The sequence below is a fragment of the Dromiciops gliroides genome, chromosome 3 (genome assembly GCF_019393635.1).
Source record: "Dromiciops gliroides isolate mDroGli1 chromosome 3, mDroGli1.pri, whole genome shotgun sequence".
Taxonomy (NCBI): domain Eukaryota; kingdom Metazoa; phylum Chordata; class Mammalia; order Microbiotheria; family Microbiotheriidae; genus Dromiciops; species Dromiciops gliroides.
Window position 1 is genome coordinate 642,090,275 of NC_057863.1, and position 15,362 is coordinate 642,105,636.

Consider the following 15,362-nt stretch of genomic DNA (forward strand, 5'->3'; position numbering starts at 1 on the left):
GCAAGGCGTTATCTTCTCAGGCACCTTCCCCTCTGCCTCCCACCAAAGAGTCTCAAAACTATGGGCTGGGTTTTTGGTTTGTTTGTTTTATGGGCCAGGTTTTAATGGTCTTCTAAATGCCACATGAGTCCCAGCTGTCTATTCAACCTGGTTCCCATACAGTATCAAACTACACAGTCCTTATGGAAGACCCAGGTCTTACCACAGCTACTGGATCCCCTGGAGATCACTGTCTCTTGCCACCCCCTGCCATTCAAAGTTATGCCCAATCCAACCAACAAGTGACATTTTACAAAACTTACCTGAGTTTGCTGCCCAGTAAACACTTAAAAAGGATGTCCCTAAGACTGACTACACAGTTAAGTTAATTTCTACGCAAGGTATCATAGGAGGGGCAACGGGGTGTAGGGGATGGAGACTGTCCTTGGAGTCAAGAGGAGATGGGTTCAAATCCCATCTCAGACAAATACTGTCTGTGTGCCACTGAGCAAATCACTTCGACTTCTAGTGATCCCAGATAAGTGTCAAGGTCAAATAGAGATGAATCCCTGCAGGTCAGTGACTTAGAAAACCACATGTTAACATTATCTATGTTGTATTGTATTTTTATTTATTTCATTAAATGTTTTCCAAAAATTTGGCTTGGGCAACACTCAGCAGTCCCACAGCTGAGTATGACATCTCTGGTCTAAGACTCTCAAGCTGCTGACTTGGCATGGTGACTTGGAGAAGTAGTGAGAGTTTCCTCCCAGGGATTTCCCCCGACTAGTAAAATCACTCAAAAAGGATCATAATATTATTTCAGTCCCTCTAAATCCTCATCAGGATTATTTGTCCAATTCATTCTCATTTCCTTTTCTTCTAGCGAGGTGACAAAGTGAAGAGAGGGCTGGGCCTGAATCAAGGAAGAACTAAGTTCAAATTCAGACTCAGAGACTTATTCGTTGTGTAACCTAGGGCAAGTTACATCACTTCTGCATGCTTCAATTTTCTCAACTGTAGAACAGCCCCTCCCTCCCAGGGTTGTTGTGAGGATTACATGAGCAAAGCTCTTTGAACAGTGTCCAGCACATAGTAGGTGCACACTAAACATATGTTTATTTCCTCTCCTCCCCTTCCCCACTTCTATTTTGCCCTTTTACTTTGCATCATTTCATAAAGGTTTTCCCAGATTTGCTTGCATTCGTCATTCTTCTTGGGATTAATGACAGTGTAAGAGTCTATTGCATGTGTCCCATGACTTATTTAATTATCCTCCTAAGGCTGGACAGTTAGGTTGTTTCCAGGTTTCACAATTACATAAAATTGTTGCTATGAAAATCTTGTAACAGATTTTTTTTAGGGGAGCTCATTTATTATTTGAAAAAAAAACCAGCACAACAATAACCTTTCAGGTATATTTCTAACAATGGAATCATTGGACTGAAGGTTGTGATAAATCTTGTAACTTTTATGGTATAATGCCAGATTACAGTCTGAAGAAATCCTAGAAGTTTGCAATCCTACCAGCTGCAGATCAAACAAGTGTTTTTTAACCACCTACTATGTGCCAGGCAACAGGGATAAAAGTATGTCTGTGCCTATTTTGTCAAAGCCTCACCAGCATTAAATAAAAAATAAATAATTAGCTCTTTCTCCCAAAGTATAGGTCATCTGCTGCCAGGTATTATTCCTTTGGGGCTACCTCCTTGGTCCCTGAAACTCCCATGTCATGATTACATGGCAGTCACTGCCCTCTCCTAAGGACATCGTCTTCCTGATGCTATTCTTGATTTATCCTGGGAAAAGAAGGTTTTGTTTTAGGATCATGGGATTGCAAGATGAGAGGGAATTAAGAGTTTACCTGCTCCAACCCTACTTTCCTTTTATAGATGAGGAAAATGAGACCCAATATTAGAAAGCATTTTGCCCAAGCACACACATCATAAGTAGCAGAGATAGGACTCCAACCCAGGTCCTTTGTCGCCATACAAGTCCAGCACTGTGCCTGCTACTCCTGGTTGTCCCCAAAGTGCCACAAAACTAAGTATACAGAATAATGAAACAAGATGGAGTCTGCCTCAGATACCTTCTACTTCAATTCAGGACTGGGTTATAGAGGAATCGGAAAGACAGAATTACAGAATTTCAGAGTTGGAAGTAGTCCTCTAATCTGACCCATAGCTGAAAAAGAACCCCGCCTATCACAGCTGAAAAGTGGTCATCTTGTCTTTGAGTGAAGACCTCCAACGAGGGAGCACTGATTACCTCCTGAGACAGCCCATTGTACCTTGGACAGCTCTGATTCTTGGGAAGCTTTTCCTAACTAACCTCTTTCTTCTTGACAATTTCAGCCCATTGCTCCTAGATCAGCCTGCTGAGATCAAACAGAACTAGGGTCATCTGCCTTCCAAGTCACAAGCCCTTTCAGAAACTTGAAGGTGGCTGTCATGTCCCCATTAAGTCATTTCCTCTCCAGGTTAAACATCTCTGGTCTTCTTCTTCTTCTTCTTCATCATCATCATCATCCGTATTTCACCATTGACTCAAGTTGAGCATACAGACTCCCTCCCACCCCCCACCCCCTAGAGCTTCCTCAGGCAAACCCTTTGTTTAACCAAGCCTTCCCTCCCCCACCTTGTACTTGTGCTATTGATTTTTTTTGGGGGGGCAGGGCAATGAGGGTTGTGACTTGCACAGGGTCACATAGCTAGTAAGTGTCAAGTGTCTGAGGCCGGATTTGAACTCAGGTACTTCTGAATCCAGGGCCGGTGCTTTACCACTGCGCCATCTAGCTGCCCCCATGCTATTGATTTTTTAATCCAATGATAAAACTTTACATTTATCCCCATTGTTTCATTTTATTAGATATGGTCTAATCAGTGTTGCAGTCAGTCAAGTTTTTTTTCATGCTTGCCTCTCACATAGGGTGTTAGCTACTCCTCCCTGCAGTGAACTTTGAAACCTAAATTTCCAAAAATCTGTGTATCAGAGAACCATATCCTCCATTTCCCTCCCTTCTGTACCGTCTTCATATTGGTTCCTTAATGTTTCTATCCTCTTTTCCCTATCACTATTTCCTCTGATACGGTGGATAGAGAAATAAATAAATACATCAGTCAGTGAACTTGGGTCTCTCCTTTTTCTTCCCAGGCCCAATCTTGATCCTGTAGTTTTTCCTCAGGGATCTGTAAACTCAGAGCACCGACCATCTTCCTCTCTATGACCCAGGACCCTGCCTCTCCAGCTCTGGTTAAAACACCTCCCTTCTCTTTTCTGTTCCTCCCTTTCTTCCTGGATACTCTTGATTCCATAGAAGTGACTTATCCTTCCTGAAGAAATACCCTTAGGCTTTTGCCCCAATAAATTTGGGGTGTGTACATATGTGGGGGAGGTTTCCAATTTTGGAGCTGAGGATTTTGTGGGTGTGCTCATGTGCTTATGTGTCTGTATATGTGTGTGTGTGGGGGGGCAGAGAATTCCTTCCTTGATAATTGATGATGATTCTGTATGAAGGGTGGTTACTGGGGAGATAAAGAACAAAATCTCAGGATGGGAACAGGGAGCATCTATTCCTCCCTAGCCCTGTGGTCTCATCTTCTTCCCTGAGTTACTCTTTTTTTTTTTTTTTTTTTTTTTTTTTTGCGTGGGGCAATGGGGGTTAAGTGACTTGCCCAGGGTCACACAGCTAGTAAGTGTCAAGTGTCTGAGGTCGGATTTGAACTCAGGTCCTCCTGACTCCAGGGCCGGTGCTTTATCCACTGCGCCACCTAGCCGCCCCACTGAGTTACTCTTAAAAGAGTCACAGGAGCTCTGAATTTGCAATTAGATCTCAGTTTTAACTCTAGCTACAGTCAACCTTTGTGACCTTGCCTTTTCTCCTTAGTGGGCCTCAGTTTCTTCATCTGTAAAATGTAGGGGTTGGATTCAGTGAAGTTTTTGGAGGCATGTGTTGAAGGAAACAAAGGGAAATGGGAGATCAGGGAGAATTTTCTATAGAAATCACAGAAAGTTCAAGGAGAAATATGCAGATAAAGCAGGGGGTGGCTGTGGGGGGAGAGATTTGTGCTCTGTTTCTGCCCTGCCATTGGCTATATGGCTTTGAGAAAGTCAAGGAATTATGGAATCTCAGAACTAGAAAGGACATTGGAGGTCAATCCCTCCATTTACCTCCATGTTTTGATTTTTGATTTTTATAATACCTTCATTTCCAAAGATATCTTTCCTCTCTCCTCACATTCCTCCCCATATCTCACCCAGAGAGCCTCCCCCATTACAAAGAAAAGAGGGGGGAAAGAGGTTCACTTCAGTAGAATAGATTAAAACCTCAATGGAGGGGCAGCTAGGTGGCAGAGTGGATAGAGCACCAGCCCTGGAGTCAGGAGGACCTGAGTTCAAATCCGGCCTCAGACACTTGACACTTACTAGCTGTGTGACCCTGGGCAAGTCACTTAACCCCAATTGCCTCACCAACCCCCCCCCCCCCAAAAAAAAAACCTCAATGAAATCTGCCAGTCTATGTGACAGTCTACACTTTTGGTCCTCCACCTCCATAAAGAAGGGAAGAAGACACATTTTACCATGTTTCATCTCATCTTTCAATAAGTAGATCTTTTCTCCTTCCATTTAACCTTTTGCAATCTAGCTTCCAACTTCATCACCCAACTGAAACTGCTCTCCAAAATCACTCACAATATCTTAATGGCCACTTCTGATGATCTTTCCCCCTCAGTTTTCATTCCTTTCAACCCACTTGCTGTATTCGACAAGGTGGATCACTTTCCCTTCCCAGATGCTCTGGGTTTTTCTCATACCACTCTTTCTTGGTTCTCTTGATAACCTGTCTGATCATCTCCGCTATCTCATGAGCCATAAGAAAACTCCTACCTGTGGGAGTTCCTCAAGATTCCGTCTGGGGCCCTCTTTTCTTCTTCCTCCATGTTCCCTCTCAGGAAACTCATTAGATCCCATGGATATAATTATAATCTTTATGCCAATGACTCAGATCTATATATCATACCCCACAGCTCCAATTCTATGTTACCAATTACCTCTTGGAAATCTCAAACCAGATGGCCTGGAGGTATCTTAAATTCACTCTATTCAAAGCTGAATTCATGATCTTCCCTCTCAAACTCTCATTTCTTCCAAATTCCCTTATTCTTTTCTTGAGGGTACCAGCATCCCTCTAGTCACCCAAGCTCACAACCTAGGCATCATCCCATCAAGTGTCAAGTGTCTGAGGCCGGATTTGAACTCAGGTCCTCCTGACTCCAGGGCCAGTGATCTATCCACTGTGCCACCTAGCTGCCTCTGTACCTATTAATTCTTAACCTTATTACTGGTTCCCTATTACTTCTAGGATCAAATATAAACTCTGTTTCTCTATTAAAGCCCTTCACAATATGACCCCTTTCTAATTTTCCAGCCCTTTTTAGACATTACTTCCCTTTTAGAACTCTGCAGTTGGATCCACCTGGCCTTTTTAATGTTCCTTAAACAATGCACTCTGTTCCTGACCTTTGCACTGGACATCCCCCAGTGTCACTTGATCTCTTCCTCTTTTCCGTTAAGCTGCTGCTCAGACACTATTTTCTGCATGAAGTCTTTCCTGATTCCATCACCTGCTAGTTAGTGCCCTCCCTCCCAGACTACCTTGTATAGGTATTTAACGATTTTTTATTGTTTTTGTTGAGTCCAACTCTTTGTGATCCCATTTGGAGTTTTCTTGGCAAAGATGCTGGAGTTGGTTTGCCATTTCTTTCTTTTTTTTTTTTTTTTGTGGGGCAAGGAGGATTAAGTGACTTGCCCAGGGTCACACAGCTAGTAAGTGTCAAGTGTCTGAGGCCAGATTTGAACTCAGGTTCTTCTGAATCCAGGGCCAGCGCTTTATCCACTGAGCCACCTAGCTGCCCCCTGGTTTGCCATTTCTGTCCACAGCTCATTTTATAGGAAACTGAGGCAAACAGGGTTAAATGACTTTCCTAGGGTCACACAGTAAGTGCACCACTGCACCACCTAGCTGCCCATTTAACTATTTTATATTTAACTTACTTATTCTTATGTTTATTGTTTATATACTTGTACTTTTTACCTTTCCCATTACAATATAAGATCCTTGAGAGTAGGGATTATTTCATTTTTTTGCTCTTGCATCTCCCGGACCCAGAACAGTACCTGGCACATCTTAAATGTTTGCTAATTGACTCATAGGTTTCTTCTCTGGAACAAAACTAGGTTATTATAATTCCACAGCAGGGCAGCTGGGTGGCAGTATATAGAGCACCAGCCCTGGTATCAGGAGGACCCGAGTTCAAATCCAGCCTCAGACATTTACTAGCCCTGTGACCCCTGGCAAGTCACTTAACTCTGATTACCTCCCCCTCAAAAAAATCACACAACATTTAGTTTACCAACTGACTCATTTAACAGAGGAAGAAACAGGCTGAGGGAGTTGAAATGACCTGCCTACAGTTGCGTCAAGTCACTGAAAGAAGCCATTTTTAAAGGTAAAATCTCATAGGAGTTAGAGCTGGGAAGCCCCCCTCTGCACCACTGTACAGATAAGGAAACTGAGGCAGGGGGTGGGGGGAGAAGGATCTCCCCTAGTTTACATTGGGTCTAAGGAGAAGACCCTCTATGGTCATGCTTCTCTATTTGTACAATAAGTCGGTTGGACCAGATGGCATCTAAAGTCATACCCACTTGCTTTTTTGTCTTGGCATGATTTATTTTCCTGGTTGCAGCTGGTTCTAAAGCATGCGTTTATGGCAGCGCCCTAACTATAGTCTGCAGCAAAGTCTCTGAGTTCTGATGACCTCCCCTGAGATCCTTCTCCCTTGTACCTCAGATACCCCCTTTCTGACTTCCAGGGGAGGGGAGAGAAGCTGGGAAGGGGGGGTCAGTTTGGGTGACTGTTCCTTATCTCCCTCTGCTCCCCTGATTCATTTCTTCTCCTTTCACTCAGAGCACAGAAGATCCTAGGATTTAGAACTGGGTGGGACCTTACAGATGGAGAAAATGAGTCCCAGAGAGGCTGTGACTAAGGTCACACAGTAATGGAGTCAGAATTGCAACTTGCCTCCCGATTCCAAATACGGTGCCCTGACCATTATATATACACACACACACACACACACACACACACACACACACACACACACATATATATATATATATATATTTTAGGCAATTGGGGTTAAGTGACTTGCCCCAGGGTTACACAGCTAGTGTCAAGTGTCTGAGGCCGGATTTGAACTCAGGTCCTCCTCTATCCACTGCACCACCTAGCTGCCCCTGCCCTGACCATTATAGAGACATTTCCTGATCCCTGTCCCTACAAAGGCAGGGAGTGTACATAGGGCTTTGACCTTGGTTGAGATGGGGGAGGAGGGGGAGGGTGACCTTCCAAGCAGAGAAGGGCATTAAGGGAAGGTTATCTTATCAGAGAAAGAGAGAAGCAAACACAGGGCCCGAGCCCCAGTGTGTGACACACACACACACACACACACACACACACACATACACACACACAGAGGCTGGCATACAACCCCACCCAGCAGGCCACACATGGCGAACCAATATTCATGATGTCTCATCCTTCACCTGCAGCATAACCCTCTTTCGGCCCCTGCTCCACCCCCTCTCTCCCCTCAACTCCTTCTTATCCCAGGGGAGATAACCTTTTGCTCTCCCTGCAAAAGGAGGTGACAGGCCCCGGGATAGGTGCCTCTATGTCTGGGGTACAGGCAGCTGTGATAACAGCTCTCTTCTTGAAGGACACGTACCCCAACATCACCTTTTGTTCACCAGGTCTCATAGATGGGAGGGACCGCCACCTCCCACTTTCTTCCTCAGGAGGGCCCCTGGGGGCAGAGAGACAGGCAGAGCCATGAAATCCCTGAAGGGGAGATTACTTCAAATTTCTTCTTCCTTCAGTCCATCCTTCACACAAGTGCTAAAGCTCAGGTCAGATCATTAATAAACCTCTAATAAATAAGCTCCAATAGTCCCCTCCTGACACTAGGAGCAAATGCAAACTCTTCTCTTTGGCATTTTTTAAAAAAATTCAGTTTCTATCCCTTCTTTTTTCTTTTATTATTATTATTATTATTTTTAGTGAGGCAATTGGGGTTAAGTGACTTGCCCAGGGACACACAGCTAGTAAGTGTTAAGTGTCTGAGGCCAGATTTGAACTCAGGTACTCCTGACTCCAGGGCCAGTGCTCCATCCACTGCACCACCTAGCTGCCCCCTCTTTGGCATTTAAAGCCCTCCCCACTCTGGTGCTAACCTTCCTTTTTACTGACTAAATATACTTGGCTTCCCTACACACTTTTCCAGTCTAGCCAAACTCCTAGCTGCTCCTGCCCTCCTCCCCACCCTTGCTATCTTGGTGTCATCTGTATTTTTCCTACACATTTTGCATCAATACATGTCTCCTCTTAGAGAATATAGTTCTTTGGGTACAAAAATTCTTCCTCTTTTATCTATGTAGCTTCAGTGCTTAGTGTAGTGCCTAGCACACAGAAGGGGAAAGGGAAGGGAATACGCATGGTGGTTACTAGGTGCCAGGCACTGTGTAAGCACTTTTACACTTGTTATCTCCTTTGAGCGCATATTAAGCACAGGAAGTGCCACCTGGCTGCCCTAGCAAACCTTAATTTACTATATAAATGTTCGCTATTATTGTCACGGCAGCTAGGTGGCGCGGTGGAGCGAGCACCAGGCCTGGAGTCAGTAAGACTCTCCAGAATTCAAATCTGCCTTCAGACACTTTCTAGCTCTGTGACCCTGGGAAAGTCACTTCACCCTGTTTGTCTCAGTTTCCTGATCTGTAAAATGAGCTGGAGAAGGAAATAGCAAACCAATCCAGTTTCTCTGCCAAGAAAACCCCAAATAGGGCCGTGAAGAGTTGGACAGAATCGATTTGGTTTTGTTTGTTTGTTTTTGTTTTGTTTTTTTGGTGAGGCAATTGGGGTTAAGTGACTTGCCCAGGGTCACACAGCTAGTAAGTGTTAAGTGTCAGGCCCGATTTGAACTCAGGTCCTCCTGACTTCAGGGCCGGTGCTCTATCCACTGCACCACCTAGCTTCCTCTAGTTGGACAGAATTGAAATGACTGAACAGCCAAGGGCTTGCAAATCATTTTACAAATATTATCTCATTGGAGATGAGCTGTCTAAAGATCATCTAAATTGTAGATGAGCAGAGGGAAGGATCTAGCATTAAGGGAGATTAGGAAGAGAGGGAAGGGGAAAGGGAAGCATTTACATAGTGTCAGGCATTGTACTAAGTGCTTTACAAATAGTATCTTATTTGATTCTCACAACCCTGGGAGATTTTTCAGATGAGGAAACTGAGTCACAGAGCGGTTAAGTGACTTGCTCAGAGTCACACAGTTGGTAAGTTTCTGAGGTCAGATATGAACTGAGGGCTTCCCGGGTCTACCACAGATGCTTTAGGTACATGCAAGCTGCAAGATTGTGTTAGCTTTTTGTTTCTATGTCACACTATTGATTCATAAAGACCTGGCATTGGGTCACACTACATTCTGTATGTTCTGTGTGCATATGCCTTGTCCTGTGAATCATTGCCCTATCTGTGGGTGGTCCCGCTCACTTAGGATCCTATATGCTGTTGGCACCATGCACAGGACATCCTGTGCGCTGGTGACCTGACTGCTGGTTGCAGCATGTGCTAAGCTTCCTATAGCTTGGTGGTGTCATACACTGGGCATCCTGTGTGATGGCTGCCCTTGGCACTGGGTGCCAGCTAAGCTAATTTAGGACCAGGTGTTATTTATCTTGGGATCAGAACCAGCTTCTTCCAGATGACTTTACCATTCCTATGGTTTTCTCTTAACTTTCTTTAGTTTTAAAAAAATCCCTTTTAGAGGACTTCTGCTTAGTCTTAGCTAACTCAGGGAGAAAGGGCTTGGCCCAAAGCGGGCTGAAGAGGACAGAGGTCAGGTCATGGCAAGGGGCAGAGTAGGGGCAACAGCTGCTTCAGTTCTGGAGATCAGAGGTAGAGGGGGCGTCGTGGCAGGCTGAATGAAGACAGAGGTGGGAGAGCCCTTAAGGGAGGGGGCAAGTCAGTCCGAGTGTGACTCCTGGTCCCCCCCTTTCTGTGGCTGTCCTGATTTCTCCTCCTCTAACCCCTCTGGCATTTCTGTCCTGGCTGTTGTCCCAAGCAGCCAATAATCAGTGTCAGTCCTTGCACCCTTATCTCTAGGTCCCTTAGGGGCTGGTCTTGTTCTCTCCATACCCTCCCCGCCCACCTATATCAGGAGCTGTCAAGGTTGAGGGGACATTTGTCTGCCCACTTCAACCCCCCAAAGAAGGCCCTGGAGCAGCCATGGGGAAGACGGTGAGAGCGAGGTGTGGGAAACCCTGGACCTGGGGTTCCCACCCACCCTATACAGGGAAGCAAAGCTGTGGCTTCTTTCCTGGGGCCAGGGGAGAGAGAGGCTGAGGGTACCAGAGTCTTGTTCTAGACCCAGAGAAGGCTATGGTCCTGTTCTGGGTCTAAGAGAAAGACAGGAAAACTGGGGACCTTGTCCTGGATCTAGGGGAAAGGATAGCTGAGGCCCCCACCTTTGTCCAGGGGAGCATGGGGGAGACCGGGGGTCTTGTTTGAGGTCCAAGATTCGCAGTGGCTGAGGATTCCATCCCGGGTAGAGAGGAGGGAGAAGACTGGGGGTCTTGTTTGAGGTCTGGAGAGGAGGTAGTTCAGGTTTTCATCTTGGCTCTAGGGGAGAGGAGGCAAGCAAGGCCCCCTTGGGGATCCAGGGGAGGCTGAGGCCGTGTCCAGGATCCTGGCTGAGGGTGACGGGTGGCTTCTGTCCCCTCTTGTTTCCATTGTCCTCCCTCCACCAGGACAATTATGAAATGCACTCAGTGGAACTGGGCCGGATGGGCCCTGGGGGAGACATGGGAGCAAAGCTTCAGAAGAAGAAGAAAGGAGGCGGTGGGGGGAAGAAGGAGAGGCTGGAGAACATGAAGAAAGAGATGGAAATTGTGAGTGGGGGACACGAGGAGGGAGGGCAGGAAGGGATGGCTGGGGGTGGGAGGGCAGTGGGGGAGGTCACTGAACTCCTCTGTCTGCCTGGTTACAGAATGATCACCAGCTTTCGGTGGAAGAACTGGAGAAGAAATACCAGACAAATGCAACGAAGGTGAGGAGACATGGAGAAAAAGACAGAAAAAGACTGACAGATAAAGAAGAGAGAGAGAAGAATAGACTCAGAGACAGGGGTAAAAAGAGGCCAAAAGAGAGAAAGGGGAGAGACAGGGAAACAGAGATAAAGAGACAGAAAGAGACTGAAAAAGAGAGAAAGAATTAAAGAGAGAGGGACGGAGACAGTAGGTAGAGAGGGGAGAGAGAGATAGAAGACAGAGACAGCCAGAGAGAGAGAAGGAGAGAGGGAGGGAGGGTGGGGGAGAGAAAGAGACACAGAGACACAGAGAGAGAAAATATCAGAATTTTAGCATTGGGTCTCCCGCAGCTGTTTAGTCCAACCTACACCCAAACACAAGTCTCTCCTATAGCATCCCACCCTACCACAGGATCATCCAGCCTTTGCATGAAGATTCCCTGTGGCGGGGAGCTCACTACCTTCAGAAGCAGCCCCCTATTCCACTTCAGACCGGCTCTTTCATTGTTGGGGTTTTTTCTTCTCCGGACAATCAGCCTGGCTAATTTGCCTTTTTGAAGCTCCTACTTGTTGCTCCTGGGTCTTCCTCACTGGGACCAAGCTGAGGAGGGCTAACCTTCCTCATGCCGGCCTTTGAGTGCTTGGAGACAGTGCTTATAGCATGTCCCTAAGTCTTCTCTTCTCCTTCAGTTGATCCCCACCTGGCAGGAAATTGAGGCCCTTCCCCATCCGAGTTACTCTCAAGCTTATTGACATCCTTCCTAAAAAGGGGGAGCCTTTTAGAACTGACTATAGTAAGCCAGATGTGCTCTGTTGTGGAGAAAGAGACTGGGAGACCCAGAGATAGACACAAAAGAGACAAGCTATAGATAAAGGCAGGAAAATAGATTAAGAAGAGAAGAGGGGGCAGCTAGGTGGCGCAGTAGGTAAAGCACCAGCCCTGGATTCAGGAGTACCTGAGTTCAAATCCTGCCTCAGACACTTGACACTTACTAGCTGTGTGACCCTGGGCAAATCACTTAACTCCCATAGCCCCGCAAGAAGAAGAAGAAGAAGAAGAAGAAGAAGAGAAGACCAGGAGCCAAAGTGAGGCCTGAAAAGATGGAGACTACTGACCTGGAGAGCAGAGACTATGACAGTGCCCCTTCAAGAGCCAGTCTGGGAGGAGGTGTTGGGTGCGGTTGTCCAGCTCTGACCCTTCTCTCCCTGCCTTCCCCAGGGTCTGTCCACCCGCTTGGCAGCTGAGATCCTGCTCCGAGATGGGCCTAATGCCTTGCGCCCCCCCCAAAGGCACGCCTGAGTATGTGAAGTTTGCCAGGCAGTTGGCAGGGGGGCTCCAGTGCCTCATGTGGGTGGCAGCAGCCATCTGCCTCATCGCCTTTGGCATCCAGGCTGGAGAGGGGGACCTCACCACAGATGATAATGTGAGCACACTGAGTAATTCCCCAGCAGTCAATGTCCAGGGAGGAGGGTGGGGAGGCTAGAACATCATGTGTCCAGGATGTTCTAGACTGGAATGCATCCTGAGCAAGGGAAGGAGCGACCAAGGAAGGAACAATGGGCTGTATTCCCTTTCTCCTTAATGTCCTCCTCCCCTTAAGTGTAATTACCTCCTCTCTGCCCTCCCCAGCTCTACTTAGCTCTTGCTCTCATCGCTGTCGTTGTTGTTACTGGCTGTTTTGGTTACTACCAGGAGTTTAAAAGCACGAACATCATTGCCAGCTTCAAAAACCTTGTGCCACAGGTCTGGAATGCCCCAATATGGGATGGGACTGGAGGTGGGAAGGATGTAGCAGGGAAACAGGAAAGAGTCCTGGATTAGGAGACTAGAGAAGCCTGGGATGGATTGATGGATTGAAAGAAAAAGCATTTATTAAAAACCTGCTATGTGCCCAGTACTGTCCAAAGTGGTCTGGGGAGTCATGGGGCTGGTGAAAGAGCCACAGAGGCAGTTGATTATCATTGTCTTTCTAGTTGTACTGACTTGATTACTGTTTCCAGAGCAAGAGGTGGAAGGGAGTGGGAGAAAAAAAAAACAAACAAAAACATTAATGAAGCACCTACAATGCGCCAGGCACACTGAGATATGATCTTATTTGAGATGCACAACAATCCTGTGAAGTAGGATTTTTACATTTTACAGTTGAGGAAACTAAGCAGGGTTAAGTGAGTTACCAAGGGTTACACAGCTAGTAAGTAAGTATCTGAGGCTGGATTTGAACTCAGGTCTTCCCAACTCCAGATCCAGCGCTCTATCCATTGTGGTGCCACCTAGTTGTCTCACCTGGAAGTTGGGGTGGTAGGAGGTGGAATGTATAGGGTAGAACCTGGTGTTCTGGTGGATGGCTAGATCGGATGGAGGGCTGCACTATACAGGTCAGGTGAGTTAGTGCTCATTTACCCACTAATCAGGACAGCCCAGCGTGGAGTGGAGCCAAAGATGAGTAGATTAATTCCTCCAAAGGCTTGGTCTGGATCTTGGTCCTCCCTCACCCCCCTCCCCCAACCCCTGTGCCTCTCAGCAAGCCACCGTGATCCGAGAAGGGGACAAGTTCCAGATCAACGCTGACCAGCTGGTGGTGGGAGACCTGGTAGAGATCAAGGGAGGTGACCGCGTGCCGGCAGACATCCGTGTCCTGTCTGCTCAGGGCTGCAAAGTAGACAACTCTTCGCTGACTGGAGAGTCAGAGCCACAGACCCGTTCTCCAGAGTGCACCCATGAGAGCCCCCTGGAAACACGCAACATCGCCTTCTTCTCCACCATGTGCCTGGAGGGTCAGCATCCCACCCCAGAGGAGCCATCGGCCCCTGCCCGTAGCCAGCCTCCCACCTCCCATCTCTGGCCGGCACCTGAATCCCTCCCCATTGCCCAGGTCACTCTGGTCCTGATCCCCCAGCTCACCCTGTCCCCCTCGGTTCCCTCTACCAGGCACAGCTCAGGGCTTGGTGATAAACACCGGGGACAGGACCATCATTGGGCGCATTGCGTCACTGGCCTCGGGTGTAGAAAATGAGAAGACACCGATCGCCATAGAGATAGAGCACTTTGTGGATATCATTGCTGGCCTTGCCATCCTCTTTGGTGCCACCTTCTTCGTCGTGGCCATGTGCATTGGCTACACCTTCCTCCGGGCCATGGTCTTCTTCATGGCCATTGTGGTGGCTTACGTGCCCGAAGGACTGCTGGCTACTGTCACGGTGAGCTCGGAATGGGGGCCCCTCCAAAGGTCATGGTGAGCCTGGAACACGGGTCATTATTAGCTGAAAACAGCCTCTGAAAGGCCACCAGCTAGCCACGGTGGTCCAGCTGGAGCACAGAAGGAACAAGGGGAGGGCCCCTGGGTCCTGGGCAGGGAAGGGGAGGGATGGGGTTGGCAACCTGAAATGCAAGTTCTATTCCTTCCCCCAAGGTCTGTCTGTCCCTGACTGCCAAACGCCTAGCTCGGAAGAACTGTGTGGTCAAGAACTTGGAGGCTGTGGAGACACTGGGTTCTACTTCTGTGATCTGCTCAGACAAGACAGGAACGCTTACTCAGAACCGCATGACTGTATCACATCTATGGTTCGATAACCATGTGCACACAGCTGACACAACTGAGGACCAGTCGGGTAAGGGAGTAGGGGGCCAGTCATCTGGGTGACAGGGCGAGGGGGCCCGGGGGCACAGGGACCTAGCCTTAATTCTGGCTTCAGTACCTAACTATATACCTGTTTACATCACTTTCTTCCCTCCTGAGCCTCAGCTTCCAGACAGACAGACATGACAGATACACACACATTATATATATATATATATATATATGTATGTATATATACACAAAGATGGAAAGGTAGAAAGATGGATGGAAGGATAGTTAGATGCATAGATAGATACACACAAAGAGATGGATAGATAGATGATGGATGGATGGATGAACAGATGGGTCAATGTATGGATATATAGATCTATACATACATACAAAGATGGATAGAATTTAAGATGGATGGATGGATACAGTGATAGACACAGATACCTCTATACACCCAAAGATATATGGATAGATGACAGATGAATAGATGAATGGATGGATGGGCAGTTGGGTAAATGGATAGATAGATACATACATAAAAGTCAGATGCATGGATGGATTGATATAAATAAAGCATTTATTAAGTACTTACTGTGTACACCATGTGAAGTGCTAGGGAAAGAAATAAAAGTGTAACAACTGGACACTGATTGCTAGCTCT

At 47.0% G+C, this 15,362-nt stretch overlaps 1 protein-coding gene across 1 annotated transcript in view; it reads left to right on the plus strand.

The window, feature by feature from the left end:
- ATP4A (ATPase H+/K+ transporting subunit alpha) overlaps positions 1-15,362 on the plus strand; it is a 42,983-nt gene that overhangs the window by 18,463 nt on the left and 9,158 nt on the right. The window contains 9 exon segments of the mRNA XM_043993879.1: positions 7,652-7,762; positions 10,731-10,995; positions 11,094-11,153; positions 12,352-12,411; positions 12,413-12,556; positions 12,763-12,876; positions 13,655-13,907; positions 14,062-14,330; positions 14,543-14,741. Coding sequence (XP_043849814.1) covers positions 7,652-7,762; positions 10,731-10,995; positions 11,094-11,153; positions 12,352-12,411; positions 12,413-12,556; positions 12,763-12,876; positions 13,655-13,907; positions 14,062-14,330; positions 14,543-14,741 — 1,475 coding nt within the window.